This window comes from Polypterus senegalus, chromosome 7, assembly GCF_016835505.1.
Source record: "Polypterus senegalus isolate Bchr_013 chromosome 7, ASM1683550v1, whole genome shotgun sequence".
NCBI lineage: Eukaryota > Metazoa > Chordata > Cladistia > Polypteriformes > Polypteridae > Polypterus > Polypterus senegalus.
The window spans coordinates 10,475,853-10,495,508 of NC_053160.1; the positions used below are offsets into that span (position 1 = coordinate 10,475,853).

Consider the following 19,656-nt stretch of genomic DNA (forward strand, 5'->3'; position numbering starts at 1 on the left):
AAGCACAGTGTCTTCTGTGTACTTTTTGAGGTGTAGGGAAGATATTTGTAATTTCATTTTTGAATATTTAAAATACCTTTTCAAAATAGTCAAAATGTCAATTTCATGTCATTTAGTAACCTGCTTATTCCAGACCATGGTTGGTGGTATTGTCACAGCCTATGCCAGCTAGCATAAGATGCGAGGCAAGAATAAGCCCCGGACAGGGCGCCATTCCATCGCAGGGTAAACACACACACCATACACATTCTGTGGTCAATTTAGTGTTGCCAGTTGAAGTAACCCTCATGTCTTTGGACAATGGGAGGAAACCCACGCCGACACGAGGAGAACATGCAAACAAGGGAGGGCCCGGGATTCAAACCCTGGTCTCTTTACTGTCAGGTGGCAGTGCTACCCACTGCCACAATGCTGCCCTTAGTCAAAATGGAACTGAAGATATTTTTATATAAAGTTAAGGGGGAAAAGTCTCTCAGTTTTAAATATCTCGATTCATAATTTAATTTGTCTAAATTATGTTTTAGATATAATGTACTGCATCAGAATATAATTCTAATGTATTAAAAAGGGCATTTAATTTTACAGTAGGTTTCCATACAAAAGCCTCCTATGCTCAAAAAGAAAGTGGAAGTAATTAAAGTACAGGCATCTATAGAACAGTGTTTTAAACCAGGGGTCAGCAACCTACGGCAGCTATTTCAACGATTTTCAATGGCACGCTGATTGAATTGAAGTATAGTAAAAAAAAAATATATATATATATTTATATATATAAGGGGGTTACCCCCTGCTCGCTTCACTCGCCAACCCCCGTGACCTGCGCTATATGCCAGCCACTTCGCGTCTCTGCCGCTCGTGTTGTGAAGAGGGGGGCTGAACGCACCCCAAGGAGGCGCGGTTGCCCCCTCTTAAACAGTGATACAGTTGGAAACAAATAGGTTTTTTTTTTGCCGGCTGGCTTGCTGCTGCCACTACCATGCGCATGATCTGCATCTCGCACAGCGCTTCAGACATTTAAAATCCTGTACAGCAGGTGTCCTTCTTTTTGCCTTTTATTTCTGGCCCCGGATGTGGTTAAATCTCTTGGCACAAATTCTTGTCTCGCAGAACATGAGTTCTTGATATTTTTTAGTTTATGATTTAAAAATGGAATAAGAATCTGGAAATCTAACATCACATTAACGTTTGATAAATTCTGAAAAGAATGATACCAAACAAATATATATAGGTTTTAAAATAAGCCAGATTTAAAGCGTGACATAAAAAGTCACATAAAATAGTTGCAGGCTTAGGATTTTATATATATATATATATATATATATATATAGAGTAGATATTTTAATTACAGCGCACACATTCGCACCCTCACCTATGTTTTGTGTATGTGACTCACATGTAAAGCGAAAGCATGTGTTCAGTGCTAGCCGTGGTACATTAAAACAAACCTCATTATTATTAAGTAATTTACTGCCCTGAAATGACTCATAAAAGACAAAAACTTGATGTTCACTATTGTCAAGACTCTTGGACGAATGAATATGGATTTGTACAACAAAAGGATTGTGCTGTGTGTACATTATGCTGTGAAAGTGTCGTCTGTCATATGTCAAGTGTACAAAGACATCAAAGTAAACATCAGTCCACATTTAAAAACTCTGAGGAGAAAATTGAACCTATATAAAGGGCTGTTTCTGGCTTTAAGAAACATACTACTTATTTTAGTTAAATAATTGGAACCAAAAATAAAGCCACCAAATGTAGTTATAAAAAAGTTTGACAAAACATTCTTTTCACATATGATCCTATTTATTTTAAAATATTGAATGAGCAATAATTTAAGATCTGGGTTATAATAGGTTTCAAAAGCCCATTGTAAACTTACCCATATGATACTTGTGACAGATAGGGAGCGCTATCGCTCCCTTGAACCCACAGACTATACGCCAGCCACCAGATAAAAGTACAAATTTTGACTTGCAAAATGCACAAAGCACCCTCCTCTCCACAATACTCATTAATCACAACAATAAATCAATAAATTCTCCACCACTCCCAGACACGTTGCCACCCTTCCACCCAGCTCAGCTAAATGTCTGGGGTCTCCCACAGTCCTTTTATAGTCCCTGACCCGGAAGTGTTTCTCATCCTTCAGTCCATGTGACTCCTTTTCACTTCCGGGTCAGATAAAAAGTTCTCTTCTTCATCCCAGAAGTACGTCACTTCCGCTGTCGCTTTGCCTATGACGTACTTCCGGGTTATAGGGCACAAACGAGTCTCTGGGCCTCCCTGCAGCATCCTCTGTTGGCCCCTGTGGTATCTAGCAGGGCTGTAATGAAAAACTCCATCATCCATGATTCCCTGCTGGTGTCCAGGGCACCTCCATGCTGCAGGAAGAGCTCCATCTGGTGGCCAGGGGGTATTGGCCAGGATGACAAGCTGGCCATAGACCACATACTATATATAACAAAATTGGTAGAATTATGTCGGCATGCGGAATAACATTGTAACACAGGTTCGGCACGACACCGCTGAAAGGTTGCCGACCTCGGTTTTAAACTAAAATACTGCCCAAATGCCAGTCCTTAAGAAAAAAGAGAATCTTGGTGACAAACATAAACATCGTTTAACTCCTTGTTACTTAAGTGTCTTGCCAGGTTTGGACTTGAATTTGAAAAATTTAAGAAACTTTCAGAAGCATATTACAGTGTTATCTCCCCCTTTATGAACACACCAAATTAAAATGGAAACATCCTTAGAAGAGGAACAATTACGGCATACAAGTGAGCATGCAGGCCCAACAAGGAAAGAGGTGCTGGAGAGGATCCTCCATGTCTTGATAAAACTATCAGGGCTTCATCTCCCATGTCTCTGCACCTTGCACAGTCCCATCCTCTATCCTATGTGCTTTTGTCATGTGATCCATTCGGTTGATCTCCCTCTTCATGACAAACATAATAAGGCAGGCATTTTAGAACATTAGTGCAATCTAGATGAGAACAGGACATTCAATCCAACAAACTTTACCAGTCTTCTTCCAAAATGAGTTTTGAAAGTCCTGCAAGTCTTAATTGTCCACCACACTACTTGGTCACTTATTCCATGTGCCTGTGGTTCTCTGTGTAAAGAACAACTTCCTAATGTTTGTTTGAAATTCACTCTTAACAAGTTTCCAACTTTTTTGCAGATATTTTGTTGAAAGTCATTCCAATAAAAATAAAATGTATAGCCTCTCAGAATCTGACAAAATTAAAATCTGACAGCCTAGACCAGTCTAGTGAACTATTGACAGCTATGCATACTGTTTTTATAATATGTGTAGGCATGTACAGTTTGTATTTGTGTAAAGTCTTAAGAAGTGTATTTGTTACACGTATTTATTGATTTCAAGAGGATTATATAGCAACTATTGTTTATTATTGTCTTTTTATTTTTTTAGAGAATGAAATCCAGGGAAAGTTTGGAAGGATCTTTTCAGGTTATTAAATTGCTCAGCAGAAGACCTGCACAGTGGGAAGACTGTGTATTGTTAGCGAGATTTAAGTTTGAAAAATACTTTAAAAGGAAGGTAAGTTGTTTAAGTTAATGGTAGAAGTTATATTACTGAAACATTCCATTTTTCTTTTTCTATTAACAATGCATACATTTTTAACAATTGGAACAGCTCACTGAAAGGTACATCATAATATACCAATAAAATTTTGTGAATTTCCCCTTGGGATGAATAAAGTATCTATCTATCTATCTAATCAATCTATCTGTAACAACAACAACAACATTTATTTATATAGCACATTTTCATACAAACAGTAGCTCAAAGTGCTTTACATAATAAAGAATAGAAAAACAAAATACAAACCGGATTCCAAAAAACAAATTGTGAATAAAAACTGAATGCAATGATGTGGAGATGGCAAATGTCAATATTTTATTTGTAATAGAACGTAGATGACAGATCAAACGTTTAATCCGAGTAAATGTATCATTTTTAAAGGAAAAATATGTTGATTCAAAATTTCACGGTGTCAACAAATCCCAAAAAAGTTGGGACAAGTAGCAATAAGAGGCTGGAAAAAGTAAATTTGAGCATAACGAAGAGCTGGAAGACCAATAAACACTAATTAGGTCAATTGGCAACATGATTGGGTATAAAAAGAGCTTCTCAGAGTGGCAGTGTCTCTCAGAAGCCAAGATGGGTAGAGGATCACCAATTCCCACAATGTTGCGCAGAAAGATAGTGGAGCAATATCAGAAAGGTGTTACCCAGCGAAAAATTGCAAAGACTTTGCATCTATCATCATCAACTGTGCATAACATCATCCGAAGATTCAGAGAATCTGGAACAATCTCTGTGCGTAAGGGTCAAGGCCGTAAAACCATACTGGATGCCCGTGATCTCCGGGCCCTTAAACGACACTGCACCACAAACAGGAATGCTACTGTAAAGGAAATCACAGAATGGGCTCAGGAATACTTCCAGAAACCATTGTCAGTGAACACAATCCACCGTGCCATCCGCCGTTGCCAGCTGAAACTCTACAGTGCAAAGAAGAAGCCATTTCTAAGCAAGATCCACAAGCTCAGGCGTTGTCACTGGGCCAGGGATCATTTAAAATGGAGTGTGGCAAAATGGAAGACTGTTCTGTGGTCAGACGAGTCACGATTCAAGTTCTTTTGGAAATCTGGGACGCCATGTCATCCGGACCAAAGAGGACAAGGACAACCCAAGTTGTTATCAACGCTCAGTTCAGAAGCCTGCATCTCTGATGGTATGGGGTTGCATGAGTGCGTGTGGCATGGGCAGCTTGCATGTCTGGAAAGGCACCATCAATGCAGAAAAATATATTCAGGTTCTAGAACAACATATGCTCCCATCCAGACATCATCTCTTTCAGGGAAGACCCTGCATTTTTCAACAAGATAATGCCAGACCACATTCTGCATCAATCACAACATCATGGCTGCGTAGGAGAAGGATCCGGGTACTGAAATGGCCAGTCTGCAGTCCAGATCTTTCACCTATAGAGAACATTTGGCGCATCATAAAGAGGAAGGTGCGACAAAGAAGGCCCAAGACGATTGAACAGTTAGAGGCCTGTATTAGACAAGAATGGGAGAGCATTCCTATTTCTAAACTTGAGAAACTGGTCTCCTCGGTCCCCAGGCGTCTGTTGAGTGTTGTAAGAAGAAGGGGAGATGCCACACAGTGGTGAAAATGGCCTTGTCCCAACTTTTTTGGGATTTGTTGACACCATGAAATTCTGAATCAACATATTTTTCCCTTAAAATGATACATTTTCTCAGTTTAAACTTTTGTTCCGTGATTTATGTTCTATTCTGAATAAAATATTAGAAGTTGGCACCTCCACATCATTGCATTCAGTTTTTATTCACAATTTGTATAGTGTCCCAACTTTTTTGGAATCCGGTTTGTAAATCAACATTAATTAATATCGAATAAGAGTAAGGTTCAATGGCCAGGGGGGACAGAAAAAACAAAAAAACTCCAGACGGCTGGAGAAAAATAAAATCTGTAGGGATTCCAGACCATGAGACCGCCCAGTCCCCTCTGGTAATTCTACCTAACATAAATGAAACAGTCCTCTTTGAATTTAGGGTTCTCACGGAAGGGCTTGATGAAGATGGTCACGTAGAGTTCTGCCTTTTAATCCATCCATCATTGTTGGAGCATCATGAAGCTTTGAGTAGGTGGAGGTGGCGCAGGCCACCACCACAAAGAAACCGGAAAAAGAAACAGAAAAGAGAGTAGGGGTCAGTACGGATTTTAGAGCCACCATGAATAGTTATAATGATGAATTGAACATATAGAGTATCAGGATTAAGTTAAATTGAAGTTATAGAAAGGCCATGTTAAAGTAATGTGTTTTCAGCAGTGTTTTAAACTGCTCTACTGTATCAGCCTGGCGAATTCCTATTGGCAGGCTATTCCAGATTTTAGGTACATAGCAGCAGAAGGCCGCCTCACCACTTCTTTTAAGTTTTGTTCTTGGAATTCTAAGCAGACACTCATTTGAGGATCTGAGGTTACGATTTGGAATATAAGGTGTCAGACATTCCGATATATACGATGGGGCGAGATTATTTAAGGCTTTTTATAAAAAGTCATGTTTTTCACTGTCTTTTCAGGTGCAACTATGTCAACAGCAGCTCTCACTTTAGTATTAAATCATGTAGTCCAATGATTACACGTTTGCAAGTCTAGCTGTTCAGACCAAGTGTGCATTTTGAAAACTCAAAAGCTGAAATTGCTAAAAAATGCCCTTTGACAAATTTTGGATCATTTGAGTAAATACTTCTGGAATCAAGAGGATTCAGTTTTTCATTTTTGCTAATGTGTGAACAAAAAAAAAATATATATATAAAATATATATATATATGTGTATGTATATACCTGTATATATATATATATATATATATATATATATATATATATATATATATATATATATATATATATATATATATATATATATATATGTGTGTATTGTGACACTAGAGGGTGCTGTCGCTCCTCAAACCCGATAGACAAACATCCAGGACACCAGGTAAAAGCACAAAAGGTATTTTAATTTGTTCCTTTTCTGAAAATAGTGCCTCTAAGCACCCCAACCACCATACACAGGGAAGTAGTCATAATAATTACAATAAAGCACACAATTCTCTCTGTAGAATTCTCTCCTCCACACCTCCCAGCAAGCTCTGTCCACTACCTCCCAACTCCGGCTGGCTTGCTGGGTTCCCAACAGTTCTTTATATAGTCCTTGACCCAGAAGTTCTTCTGTTCTTCCTCCCACGTGTCTTGCCAGCACTTCCAGGTCAAATGGAGGGCTTGAGTTTTCTTCTGCCCGGAATTACTTCGGGGCTTCCATCCCTGTGACTTGGGAGTACTGACGGGCTGTATGGGAAGCAAAATTCATGCAGCGTCTCCTGGCAGCACACACAGTACCCAGCAGGGCTATGAAGCGGAACTCCATATCCTATGATGCCCTGCAGGAATCCAGGGCACCACAATGCTGCTGGGAAATCGCCATCTCATCTAGGAGAGGCAGTGTCACATCCTTCCACTCTTTGGGCGTGCTGGCCGTCCATCACTATTTATATTTATATATATATATATATATTTATATATATATATATTTATATATATATATATATATTTATATATATATTTATATATATATATATATATATATATATATATATATATATATATATATATATATAAAACTTTTAAAGCATTGAGTATGTTGGTTAAATCAGTTGAAAAAGTATTAAATTCATGGAATAACAAAATAAAATATTCAACAGTTGAGTGCAAGGGGAATGTAAAATAATTTTTGCAGGTAATGAGTTTTTTTGAGAACACTGTGCAGATATTAATTTTTTTTTTTTTTTGGTTTTATTGCTATTTTAGCATTTAAGCCATACAAACATATTAGATATTTAATCCATCAATTACACTGTAGGAGAAATTCATAATTAAAAGTTCAATAAGCCTGAATTACTCATTTTCCATCTTCATTTATTCCACAGAAACAGTTTAGAAATTAAATGAGACAACATTCTACCATAAGTTTCAGTAAAACAAGAATGAAATAAAATGTGGTCGAACAGAACTACTATCCCATATATCACTAAAGAAAATTAAAATCTGTAATTATAAACCATGCTTAAACCCTCACCCAGAACAAAGAGAAAATCTTTAATAAAATAAGAAAAAAAGATAGACAAGGGCATGCTATGTTGCACAGCCTCTAATTATTTTAAACAGTAGGAGTTTAGAAGAGGTAACAAGCAGGAGCTCAGCAAAGTTAATTTAAAATAACATGAATTCTAAAGAAGCTCTGCACAGTTCCATGTGAAGAAAATAGATTTCTTTTTCTAGTTTTTGATAATACAGAGTATCATTTGCCTATTGAGTTATGGAGCATGCATTGAGATTCTTCCAATTGATTCTTCTATGCACTAACAATGCAGTGTAGGAAATACACATTTTTTTAAAATGATGAGCAAATACTGAATTTTTGAATTTAAAGCTAAAAAAAAATCTTCAACAGTATTTTTTTCCCATTTTCTGTTAAAAACTTCCTTTTTCAGATGGGATTTTGTAGCATGACTTTATATTTCACTTGGCTAATAAATACTCCCCTAATGTAGACTTCAGTGTCTTTGATATCATATGGTATTTTTACATTTGCAAATGTAATTTAATTTCTGTGTATTTCAAAAAAGTATGCCAGATTTTCTTAAAGTGGTGTCTTTAAATTTTTAAATGATTTTTCTTTCAGGCTGTCCAGCTCCTACACTCTTTTCCTATTGACACGAGGCTAAAAGATGGAAGTAAGTGTGTTTAACTGTTACGCTTGCACAGTTCCTGCTCTTGCAAATGTTTTATGCCTGCCAGTGATGCTGTTTTCCTTAAACATTCTTGGCAGTCCATTTAATTACATATTTGCAAATAAGGACACAAAGCATCACATTTCATTTTCTGCAATGTGCCACCATATTTGACATTTTTGTCTCTAAGTTCAGTGCTTTGTCATTTTTTTCTTCTTCTGTTAATTCCTGTGTACTAAAATGCTAAGAATTGTAATTTCTGAGGTTTCCCACTTACTCAGTCAGCGTTTAAGAGGCTATGTTATTTGTAAACCTTATTATTGTAAAGTACTGCATTTGAATTACATTAATATTATTAAGCTAATTATTAAAATTAAAGTGCTCTGCAAATAGGCTGCAAACAGGAGTCCTTTTGATATCTGTGCACCAGCTACTGTATATGAGGCTGTGAGGATTATAATATGTAAATATCTCAACCGTGAAGTAAAGAAGCAGGGCCGACACCACGGCTGTCAAAAGTTTAAAAATTAAGGTTCAAATAAGCTGTTAAAATAAGTTAATATTCAAAAAATTAAATTGTTAGTTAAAAGTCCTAAGTGTTGGTTTGTACTTCACATACCTTTATGTGTCAAGGCAATAGCTTCCTAAAGGCTTGCTGTTTTAGGCAGCTTTGCTAACACTCTAGAACTCCTGTTTAGGATGGCAAAATTAAAGCCATCATAATAATAAAAGGAAAATAATGAATATATTTTCCATCATGATTAATGAGAATGAGCTTTTGCCTACTGCAGTGGATGCCTAAAAATATTAGTATTAAATAACAACAAATTAGCAATCTCAGGTTTAAGATTTAAGCAGAACAATATCAGGAGAAGAACAATGCTTTTAGGGTGATAGAGAAGTGTTCAAAATCTGCTGATCAAAAAAGCAGGGGTAGGAATATCTATCTGTGTTATTAATGACAACACAATCTAATAATTCAAAATTATAAAAAGGCTGATTGTGAAAGTGATCTGCAAAAACATGGCTTTTGCGTCAAAGTGTGTCTGGAGTAACACAATGCTGAAATTAGTGTCAAGTAAAATAATTAACCATTGTTTTTCAAACAGACTTTGAATAAGAATCTTATCAAATACATCCACCTTAATAAAAGGACAAGTGTGTACCTGTCTTTGTGTCTGCCCAGTTCATATGTCTCTGTCATTCCAAAAGATGGCACATCACAAACGTTTTTAGTAATAAAATGCATTGCATTTGTTATTCCAATAGATGGCGCCAAACAAACATTTACGGTACACTGCTTTCACAAATCCCGTACCAAATGGCATATAACAGAGATATATGCATTGTATGGTGCACTGCAAACGTTAATGCTGAGGTCTACAATGATTACATAGATTTTAGGTTTTTAACCGTCTTAGACAGGTAGCACAGCTAATTTAAATTATATTTGAATAGTGACATTTGATCTGACAACCTTAGCAGACACAAGTATGTAAGTTGGAAATATATCAAATATATCATTCATGTTCCTCGTATACATCAGTGCAAAAAACAGTAATTATATTTTCAAATTTCTGTATGAGGAATGTGTGTTTCAATGATTAAGAGGACTTGGAGTTTTGAATAACTTCTATGTAAGTAACTCAGCATGAGTAAATAATGTATTAACATATGTTACCGATAGATAGATAGATAGATAGATAGATAGATACGTACGTACCACACCCTACCTTACCTCCCTTCCTTCCTATATTAATCTCCAAGGGGGAAATTCACAAGTATGAAACGATTACCATGTCACACATTTCCTAGGCATTCTATTCAATGCCAAAAGACAATACTTTGCCTAAATAGCATTTGTCATTCTATATAATGCCTAGGTATTATATATAATGCCTAGGGAAAGTATATATAATATTAAAATAATTTCATACTTTTCCTAAACACGCCAGGCATTATATACATTGCCTAGGCATTCTGTACAGTGCCTGCATTTCATACATTGCCGGTAACATAATATAATTTATTGCAAATCAAGTTACTTTCAACATTTGTTCGCCATCTTTAGGCTACTGTGAAAATTACAGTTGGTTACAGTGGTACCAAGAGATAAGATCAAGAAAATACTAAATGAAATAATTTGTATTGCTTTTTCCATGGCGGTTTATAGGTAATTAGTTGAAAATACATACTCAATGACTTAGTCCAACCAGTGTGCAACTCGAAATCAAACAGGTTTCATTTTGTCTTAAGTCACAAGGGCGGACTTGTGTATGCAAGAGTTGCAAACCAGTGAGTGCTTAGCAGGAAGTACAGTGCATACAATACAGAGATGAGGAATAAGGAATGCAGCTGTGTTGGACCTCACAAACAGAAGAGCATCTCATCTTTCTGATGCCTCATGTTTTGTGTGCCATGACAGAATGAATAAATAAATGAGAATAATAAAAAAAAAAAAAGGGCTAAGGTTGTGGCCAAACTCACTGCACCTGTAAAGCATTTCTACAGCACTGGCTCTGTCAGGCAACATGTTAATTGCAGTCAGAAAAAAAGGGAGAGATTGCAATGCTTTGGAAGTGTGCAGGAAAGTTGTCACAAAGTTGTCTAATTTGTCACGTGCCGTGAAATCTAGTCATGTAATCGGACACCCTAGGGTGACAAAATTAGCAACTGCAGTATTCAAGTTCAGACTGTAAGTCATGTAATGTGCCACCAGCTTTAGCAGTGGTATATTTGCTGTAAAGATCGATAGGTGTGTATTAATTAATTTGATTAAAAATAAATACAGTATTCTTCTATTTAGTCTATCTCTGAAATTTGGTATTTTAATGATGGGTGCAATAGTTGGGAGTAAAAGGATTACCTAACTTTTTTTTTTTTTTATGTATTCCTAATAAACATGTCTTTATAGACTTTAAAGTATAAAGATTTTTCTGATTCTATAAGAAATCCTACAAACTTAAATCTCTCCTCAACAGGTTTATTTTGGCAGTCTCCAAAAAGGCCACCTTCACCCATAGAGTTTGAATTTAAAGATGAATTGTAAGTAATGTAAGATTAATGTAGTAACTAACTTACTGTGCTATTGCACTATAAATTTTTTTTTTTTTAAACCGCCAGTGCACTTAAGCATAACTGCAATTTTTCTGCCTTGTTGTTTATTTATTTACGTTAAAAAAAAATTATAAAACTTTTCCTTGTGATTACTTCTTTTCTAAAGATAATGCAACAGTTCCAGTTGACCATGTCAAGCCTCTGCATACAGTACTTAGCCTTCATAAAGGCTTCTTTAATGCTTTAGGTTATATAGCGCCCTGATGTGCTCAGTACAAGTCCATGGAGGTTAAGCTTTATAACACATTGGTGAGACCTCATCATGAGTACTGTGTGCAGTTTGGGTCTCCAGGCTACAAAAAAGACCTAGAAGTGCTAGACAAAGTGCAGAGAAGAGCAACTAGGCTGATTACACGATGAATTATGAGGAAAGATTAAGTCGAGCTTTTTCATTTTAAGCAAAAGGAGATTAAGAGGTAACATAATTGAAGGGTTTAAAATTGTGGAAGTACTTAGTCCAGTGGATCAAGATGGTGACTTTAAAATTAGTTCAAGAACATGGGGACACAGTTGGTAACTTGTTAAGGGAAAATTTCACACGAACATGAAGTTTTTCTTCACACAGAGAACCACAGACACTTGGAATAAGTGACCAAGTAGTGTGGTAGACAGGAGGACTTTAGCAACCTTCAAAACAATTTGATGTTATTTTGCAAGAATTGAGTGGATAGGACTAGCGAGCTTTGTTAGGTTGAATGGCCTCTTTTTGTCTAGATTGCTCTAATGTTCTAAAGAATTCTCATTAACAAGTGTCTAGAACCAATGGATGTTTGATGAAAAGCTGCTTTTATATTTTAACAGAATTTAGTAAAATGAGAAGCTGTTTTTTTATTATTAATTTGTAAATGATGTCATTGAAACAGTCCACAATCCAAAATGGTATTATGATAGTTTGAAATCATATTGAATATGAATCATCGTATATATATTTTATTCCATTTTTGTCTGGCTTCAGGAGAACAAACAGAGCAGGATTTGGTGTGTTTTTGGAGTGTTAGAGCTAATGGGTCATCGTCACTTGACCATATGAAGAACTTAATTTATTCAGAAAGAGATAATATGACCTAAATAAGCTATTGGACAGAACAAAGTGACGTGCTACAGTTGCAAGAATAATGCAGCCACTGAGTTCTTTATATGAAATATTTTTGGATTTTAGCACGTGGTAGTCTTGGAGTGTCTTTATTCTATAAATGACAGATGTCTTGTCTTGTTCAACCTAAGGAAATAAGTTTATTGTTTGTGCTTCGGTTTCCAGTGAATTAAGTAGGCATATGAATGTGCGTTCAGTTTTAATTCTTTAAGGACATATTGCGCTGTGTATTACTAGAACTAGTCAAGAACTACTTTAAAATATTTGTGAAATTAATTTTAAAGAATAAAATATCAGAAGATTTTTACATTTTGTCTGAAATGTATTCTTTTTTCCATTTACTTACTTGTGTTACATTTTATCCTTCAGGCACTTTAACTTTATTGTGAGTGCGGCACGACTTTTTGCAACTGTTTATAATATTTCTTACACACAGAAGGTAAGTGCTTTTGGTTTGATTAGTAGTAAAATCTTTTTCTTTTGGCAACAAAACCACAGGATTATAAAAGACTATTTTAAATGGTATACAGTACTAATGTGAAATGTTCACGCCTTGGAAGTTTTCATATTTTATTATTAAACAGCTGTAAGAATTTGATGATTAATAATCAATAGCACGCCCACCCAGGAGGATGAAGGGATTTGAAAACAAAATTTTAATTTGGCTAATTAATTTTCAGTTGTCAAAACCAGCAATTAATCCAATAATTCAGCAAGGCTCCTACTTTATTTACTGTACCTTACTTTTCTCTGTTGTAGGAGGTGAGTCTCCAGCCCTTAGACTTGTTTTAGAGTAACTGAGGCACACTCGGTTTAAAGGACAGAATAATACTATTTATTGATAACAACAAGAACTATATAAGTTTGATAAATGCATATATATACAGACATATAAGATTGGACACAGATAGATGAGACAGACAAACATAACATACGCTGGCTGTTTATTGGTGTTTAGAGTTCTACTTTATCTTGGCACTGATAAATAGTTTTATGATACCAAGTGTTTATGAATATTGTCCAGTGTTGTGTGGAGTCATTGCTTTCTTGTTGCTCTGGGTTCAAGTGAATGATTCTCCATGCACTGGAATACAATCTTTCTCTTTGCTGCATGATCCTTGTCAGTGCTGTGCTACTGCTTCCTCAGTTTGCCTTCTGCTGCCTTTTACCACTTCATAGGGAAAGGTCATTACTCATGCTGGCCAAAGAGTTTAGATGTTGAAGTCCGTCCCCTTCATGAAGTAATGGCTGCCTCTCTGCCTTGTCAGACTCTTGGCACACAGCTTTGGCTTGACAGATGGTGTCTCAGCTTCAGGTTCACAAAGAGAAGAGTTTGTCGGATTCCACTCTCTAAGGAAGAGAAGCTCATACCTTCTTTGGTTTCAGAGACCAAGTTTCAAAAGGTCATGTTGCGTATTTACCCCTTCCTTGAGAAAATCCCCAAGAGGGTGCCCTGAGAAAATCCCTAAACTTTTCTTAACTTGTCATTCTCTGCCACTTCCTTCTTCTTCTCTCGACTACCTTGAGAGATGGGGTACATGTGGTTTTAAACGAAGATTGAACCTACTCCAGTGTTGATTAAAGTCACTTTCAATTACAAAATCAGTGTTGTGTAATAGGCAAGCTCTTCTGTCCATCTTAGTTGTCTTCCCTAGAGTTATAGGTCTTTGTTCTCGCTTAAGTCCCATTTCATGCCTCCTGGCTCAAGAGGTGTCAGTTCAACTCTGATTTACACCTTTGTTTCTCTGGTAAAGTGAGACAGATCGTGGTACAAGCTGGGTTTCAGTCACTTAGTTTGGGATTCAAGTAGGTGAAGGCACAGCTGGATACCTGCATCCCTGTTAAATCAGCAATTTTTTAACAGGCCTGGTGTGCCACTAAAGACTAGTAGAATGGGCAGTGCCCACTTTATCCTATATTAAATGGGGTAATGTCAAGGTAGAAGATGCACCAGAGATTCTCACCTGGAAAGAAGGCTCTAGGAGTCAGAGGATAGGAAAACAGAGTACAGGTAGTCCCCAGGTTACGGACATCCGACCTATGACATACGAATGGGGCCGCAGCTGCGACGCATGCACCTCAGTAACTGCCGCTCCGTCACCTTCGGCCTGGGGATGCTGCAAGCAGTGGCTGGAAGGGACGATTTTGCTGCTCGCGCAGCGTAGTGTCCCTCGGGCGGCTCCCGGCAGCAAGCAATTTCACTGCCCGCCCACCACACATGTCTGCCCCATTCATTATCGGTGGGCGGCTGGTGATGCTGCAAGCGGTGACCTGGTTGTGGCTGAACGGATGCCATTGAGGGTGAATGTTGCAGCAGGGGGTAGCATTGTAGTGTGCCTTGTATGGCTGCCTGTTGAATGGGGGCGGTGTTGGGTGATTCACTATAAGCCTTTCGCTGCATAGTGTTCGCTCTCGGTGGTCGGGCGCTGCAGGCAGCATACTGTAGTGGAGGTGACTGTGAGGTGGGCTGGTGATGAACCGCCGCTCGCCGCCCCCATTCATTCTCAATAGCAAGCCTGCTTGTACTGTTACATACATAGCAGGAAGTTGTCTCTTGTCAGTACATCAGACGTGTTGATGACGGGTGCCTTCCTGCTGTGATAGCATGTACAGTGCTGTGCAGAAGAGCTCATCTTAACCTTTTGTCTTCACCCTTCAAGAATGTCTTTGAAACACAAATCTGATGCAAGTGCTGGTGATACAGTAAAGAAGAGAAAAACCATCACCATTGAAAATAAAGTAGAAATAATAAAAAGGTCAGAGAAAGGTGACACTCCATCATTCATTGGCAGAGCACTTTGTTACAGTCGGTCAACAGTATCATTTATTAAAATAATGTACCTGTTCCGACTTACATACAAATTTAAGTACAAACCTACAATCCCTATCTCGTATGTAACTCGGGGACTGCCTGTAATTAGCTTTATTGCAATAAAACAATAACGCAGACTCAACCAAATTAGGCCAAATTGAGTTGAGCCCTGAACAAGCCAAAAAATCACAGTTTATATAATCATTTCTTTTCATGCTGACCTCGCTCAAGACCACTCACTTGTTACTTCTTCTGACCCCCTTCTGCAGCTGGCTTCTCAAGTTTTCTTGGGAACCACCATTATTTCTCATATTTTGTTTTTTGCCTTCACTTTTTGCTTCGCTTATTTTTTTAGACGACCTTGAGCTTGCAGATGTTCCCCCTCTTACGGTCTTGGGCAGTCTCTATCTATCATTTTCCCCCTTCTCTGTCCCTCAAGTTGATAAGATATTGGTGTCTACAGCTAAGCTTTAATTAAAAAAGAAATGTGGCATGTGCCTTTATTTAAACATTTCCTTGGTATGCCAGACTTGTATTAATACTAAGGTTAATGCTTATAAGTTTTCATATCTGTTTATACTAATACATGAATATACTAATTTCTTATTTTCCATAGTAAATACTTATTTTTTTTTGTATTTTATATTTATAATCAATTTAGATCAGGGTTTTGTTTTCACTTTTATGATAAAGAGGCTTTCCCCTGTAGACCAATGTCAAAAATTCCAAGTTATCCACTGTTGATTCAGTGTTTTATAACAATAAAATGTCAAAGCTTTGTATAGGCACTGTATGTATATGAAGAACCACAGAACAAATCTCCGCCATTCAACACCATATTCAGGATCTTGCCTTTTGTGCTATCTTACAACATTCAGTATTTTATGTAACAATTATTAAACATTATAACTTTGTTTTCAATAGTTTTCAACACTTATCTATTCTCCTGCTTCAGGGCCTGATTGATCTCAGTCACGCGGGGAGATTTTAGGCTTTTCTAATAATAACAGGAAGTCCAAGCTTTATTTATTTATTTATTTGCTTTTTGTTGTTTTTTTTTTCTTTCTCCAAACAGGATGTGTCACCTGCAAGCATTATTCAGATACTATCAGAAGTACAAATTCCTAATTATACACCAGTAGAAAAAGTAAGCTGTTTTTATTAAATATCATTATTGATAAAAGCAGTTAAAAAAGTCATAGCAAGGCAAACCCAGAATAACTTCGATCAAGTCTTTTCCTGATTAGCATTTACTTAATTCAAAATCACTGCACTGCTTTTGTCGTTTTTTGTTGTTGTGTCATTCATATATGAAATAAGCTTGGGAGCTTACCTGGGCTACCTTCACATTACAAGCCTCATTGTTCAATTCCAGTTGTTTGGCTCTGTCAGACTTGCCCATCTTGACAGTTCACAAGTACAAGTGACCTGTATCTAGCTGTAATTTAAATACATCTTTCCTCTAAAATGGCACACATGTGCACATTGATACATTTGTTCACGATTCGTCACCCACAACAAAAAAGTCATATTTGTGAGGTGACTCAAGCATGGTATTAAAACCAATAAAATGAACTCTCTATTAGCTCTCTGGAGGATGGCAAATTATTAGGCCGAGAAGCGAAAAAAGCCAGACAGCTAGCTTTTGCTACTTTTCGCAGCTATTGCTAGTGCTGCTGCACCAAGACATGTGTGGGTTATAGAAAAGAGCCAGCAATGGTGGGACCATGTCTGATGTTATAAATCTAGCTTTCCTCCATTGTTGTTTTGCCGTGTTGCCAGTGCTGGATGATGATGACAGAGCTTGCCACGTGTATTGGCAAAAAAAAAACCTCGAATTTCAAACTGACTTTTCTCATTCAAGTCACATGGCCATGAATCGGATACGTATCCAATCTATGACCACATATGATTTGAAAGGATCAGATTTCTGTGTCAACACAGCCTTGAAAACATCCGCTTTGTGATACATTAAAGCAAAAAATCAGTTTACCCTACACATATAAACATTTTGTATTTACCTTGGTGACCTCTGTACCCTTTTTAACTATACATAGTTTTATTCTGCGCAGAAACTAGTGACAGAACATATTTTTTATATGCATTTGCGAGTCATCATTACCTCCATATGTGCTGTAATATACTGCTCGGAAAAATTAAGGGAACACTTTTGAATCCGAGTATAGCATCAAGTCAATGAAACTTCTGGGCTATTGATCTGGTCAGTGAAGTAGCAGAGGGGTTTGTTACTCAGTTTCAGCTGCTTTGGTGCACTAGAGGGGCAACAATGAGACAACCCCCAAAACAAGAATGAATGGTTTAACAGGTGGAGGCTACTGACATTTTTCCCTCCTCATCTGTTTTTTCACTCGTTTTCCATTTGGCTACGGTCAGTGTCACTGCTGGTAGCATGAGGTGGCACAGGTAGTCCAACATCAATACGTGTCATTGACAGAAGGTTTGCTGTGTCTCCCAGCACAGTCTCAAGGGCATGGAGGAGATTCCAGGAGACAGGCAGTTACTCTAGCAGAGCTGGACAGGGCCCCTCATAGAAGGTCCTTAACCTATTAGCAGGACAGACCAGTATCTGCTCCTTTGGGCGAGGAGGAACAGGATGAGCACTGCCAGAGCCTACAAAATGACCTCCAGCAGGCAGGCCGGCCACTCATGTGAGTGTCTCTGACTAAACAATCAGAAATAGACTTCATGAGGGTGGCCTGAGGGCCCGACGTCCTCAAGTGGGCCCTGTGCTCATTGCCCACCCAGCACCATGAAGCTTGATTGGCATTTGCCATAGAATACCAGAATTGGCAGGTCCACCACTGGCACCCTTTGCTTTTCACAGATGAGAGCAGGTTCACCCTGAGCACATGTGACAGATGTGAAAGTGTCTGGAGAAGCTGTGAAGAATGTTACGCTGCCTGTAACATTGTTTAGTTTAGCATGACCGGTTTGGTGGTGGGTCAGTGATGGTCTGGGGCGGCATATCCATGGAGGGACACACAGACCTCTAGAGGCTAGACAACGCCACCTTGACTTCCATCAGGTATCAGGATGAAATCCTTGGACCCATTGTCAGACCTTATGCTGGTGCAGTGGGTCCTGGGTTTCTCCTGGTGCACGACAATGCCCAGCATCATGTGGTGAGAGTATGCAGGCAGTTCCTGGAGGATGAAGGAATTGATACCATTGACTGGCTCCCACACTCACTCGCCTGACCTCAATCAAATAGAACACCTCTGGGTGGGACATTATGTTTTGGTTCATCTGACACCTCAGACTGTCCAGGAGCTCAGTGATGCCCTGGTCCAGATCTGGGAGGAGATCCCCCAGGACACCATCCATCGTCTCATTGGGACGTTGTCAGGCATGCATACAAGCATGTGGGGGCCATACAAACTACTGAGTACAATTTGGAGTTGCTGCAATGAAATTTCGGCAAGATGGACTCGCCTGCCTGCCGCATCATTTTTTTACCTTTGATTTACCGGGTGTCTTTGAATTCAGCCCTCTGTAGGTTAATCATTTTCATTTCCATCCTTTCGTTCCTAACACATCACCATATCAGTCCATATCAGTAGAGATCTGATGTGTTTTCAACGTGTTCCTTTAATTTTATTGCTGTTCTCTTTGTAGAAAAGCTCATTTGTGTTTATATTGATTCCTTATAATATGTATCCAATGTATAATTTGTTTTTACTCCTGAACAACTAATAATATTTTATGATCTTCATAGAAAATTGAAACAGATGAGAATGCAAAAAAGCCAGATCACATCAAGCTAAATGTAAGCAGTGAAGAAGAAAGGGAGGCCATTAATCTGCTAGAAAGAGCCATCTCCAATAATACTGTGTCAAAAGGTATACATTGTATTTATTATGGTTAAAAGAACACTTGACAAACAACTATTGGATTTGCCAAAGATGTCTGCTGTTCATCCACCAGTTGATCCAGATTCTAAGTCTAGTTGTGGTGGGCACCAGGTGTGATCTCATATTGGGCTAATTAATTTCTTCCATTAACCCTGCATATTCATCCTAAGGAATTTAGATGAAGCCTGAGTTAGCTAAATAAAAGAATACACAGGTTTTGGCTGAATGTGCATATTCCACCTAGACAGTGACTTGTCCAAAATTCATGTTTCTGAAAGTACAAGTATTATTATTAACTGTGGCAAGTCAAATTAATATTTTAAGATATCACAAAATGAATTTCAGATCTCTGAAACTCATTTCAAGATGTTCAAATATATGTTCCCAATAAGTTAAGATATTTGCAG

The 19,656-nt window shown here is 37.8% G+C and overlaps 1 protein-coding gene across 1 annotated transcript in view; it reads left to right on the forward strand.

Annotated features, from left to right (window-relative positions):
• uba6 (ubiquitin like modifier activating enzyme 6) overlaps positions 1–19,656 on the forward strand; it is a 123,280-nt gene that overhangs the window by 81,064 nt on the left and 22,560 nt on the right. The window contains exons 23-28 of the mRNA XM_039758221.1: positions 3,437–3,565; positions 8,307–8,358; positions 11,337–11,400; positions 12,935–13,004; positions 16,453–16,524; positions 19,114–19,237. Coding sequence (XP_039614155.1) covers positions 3,437–3,565; positions 8,307–8,358; positions 11,337–11,400; positions 12,935–13,004; positions 16,453–16,524; positions 19,114–19,237 — 511 coding nt within the window. The remainder of the gene's footprint in view (positions 1–3,436; positions 3,566–8,306; positions 8,359–11,336; positions 11,401–12,934; positions 13,005–16,452; positions 16,525–19,113; positions 19,238–19,656) is intronic.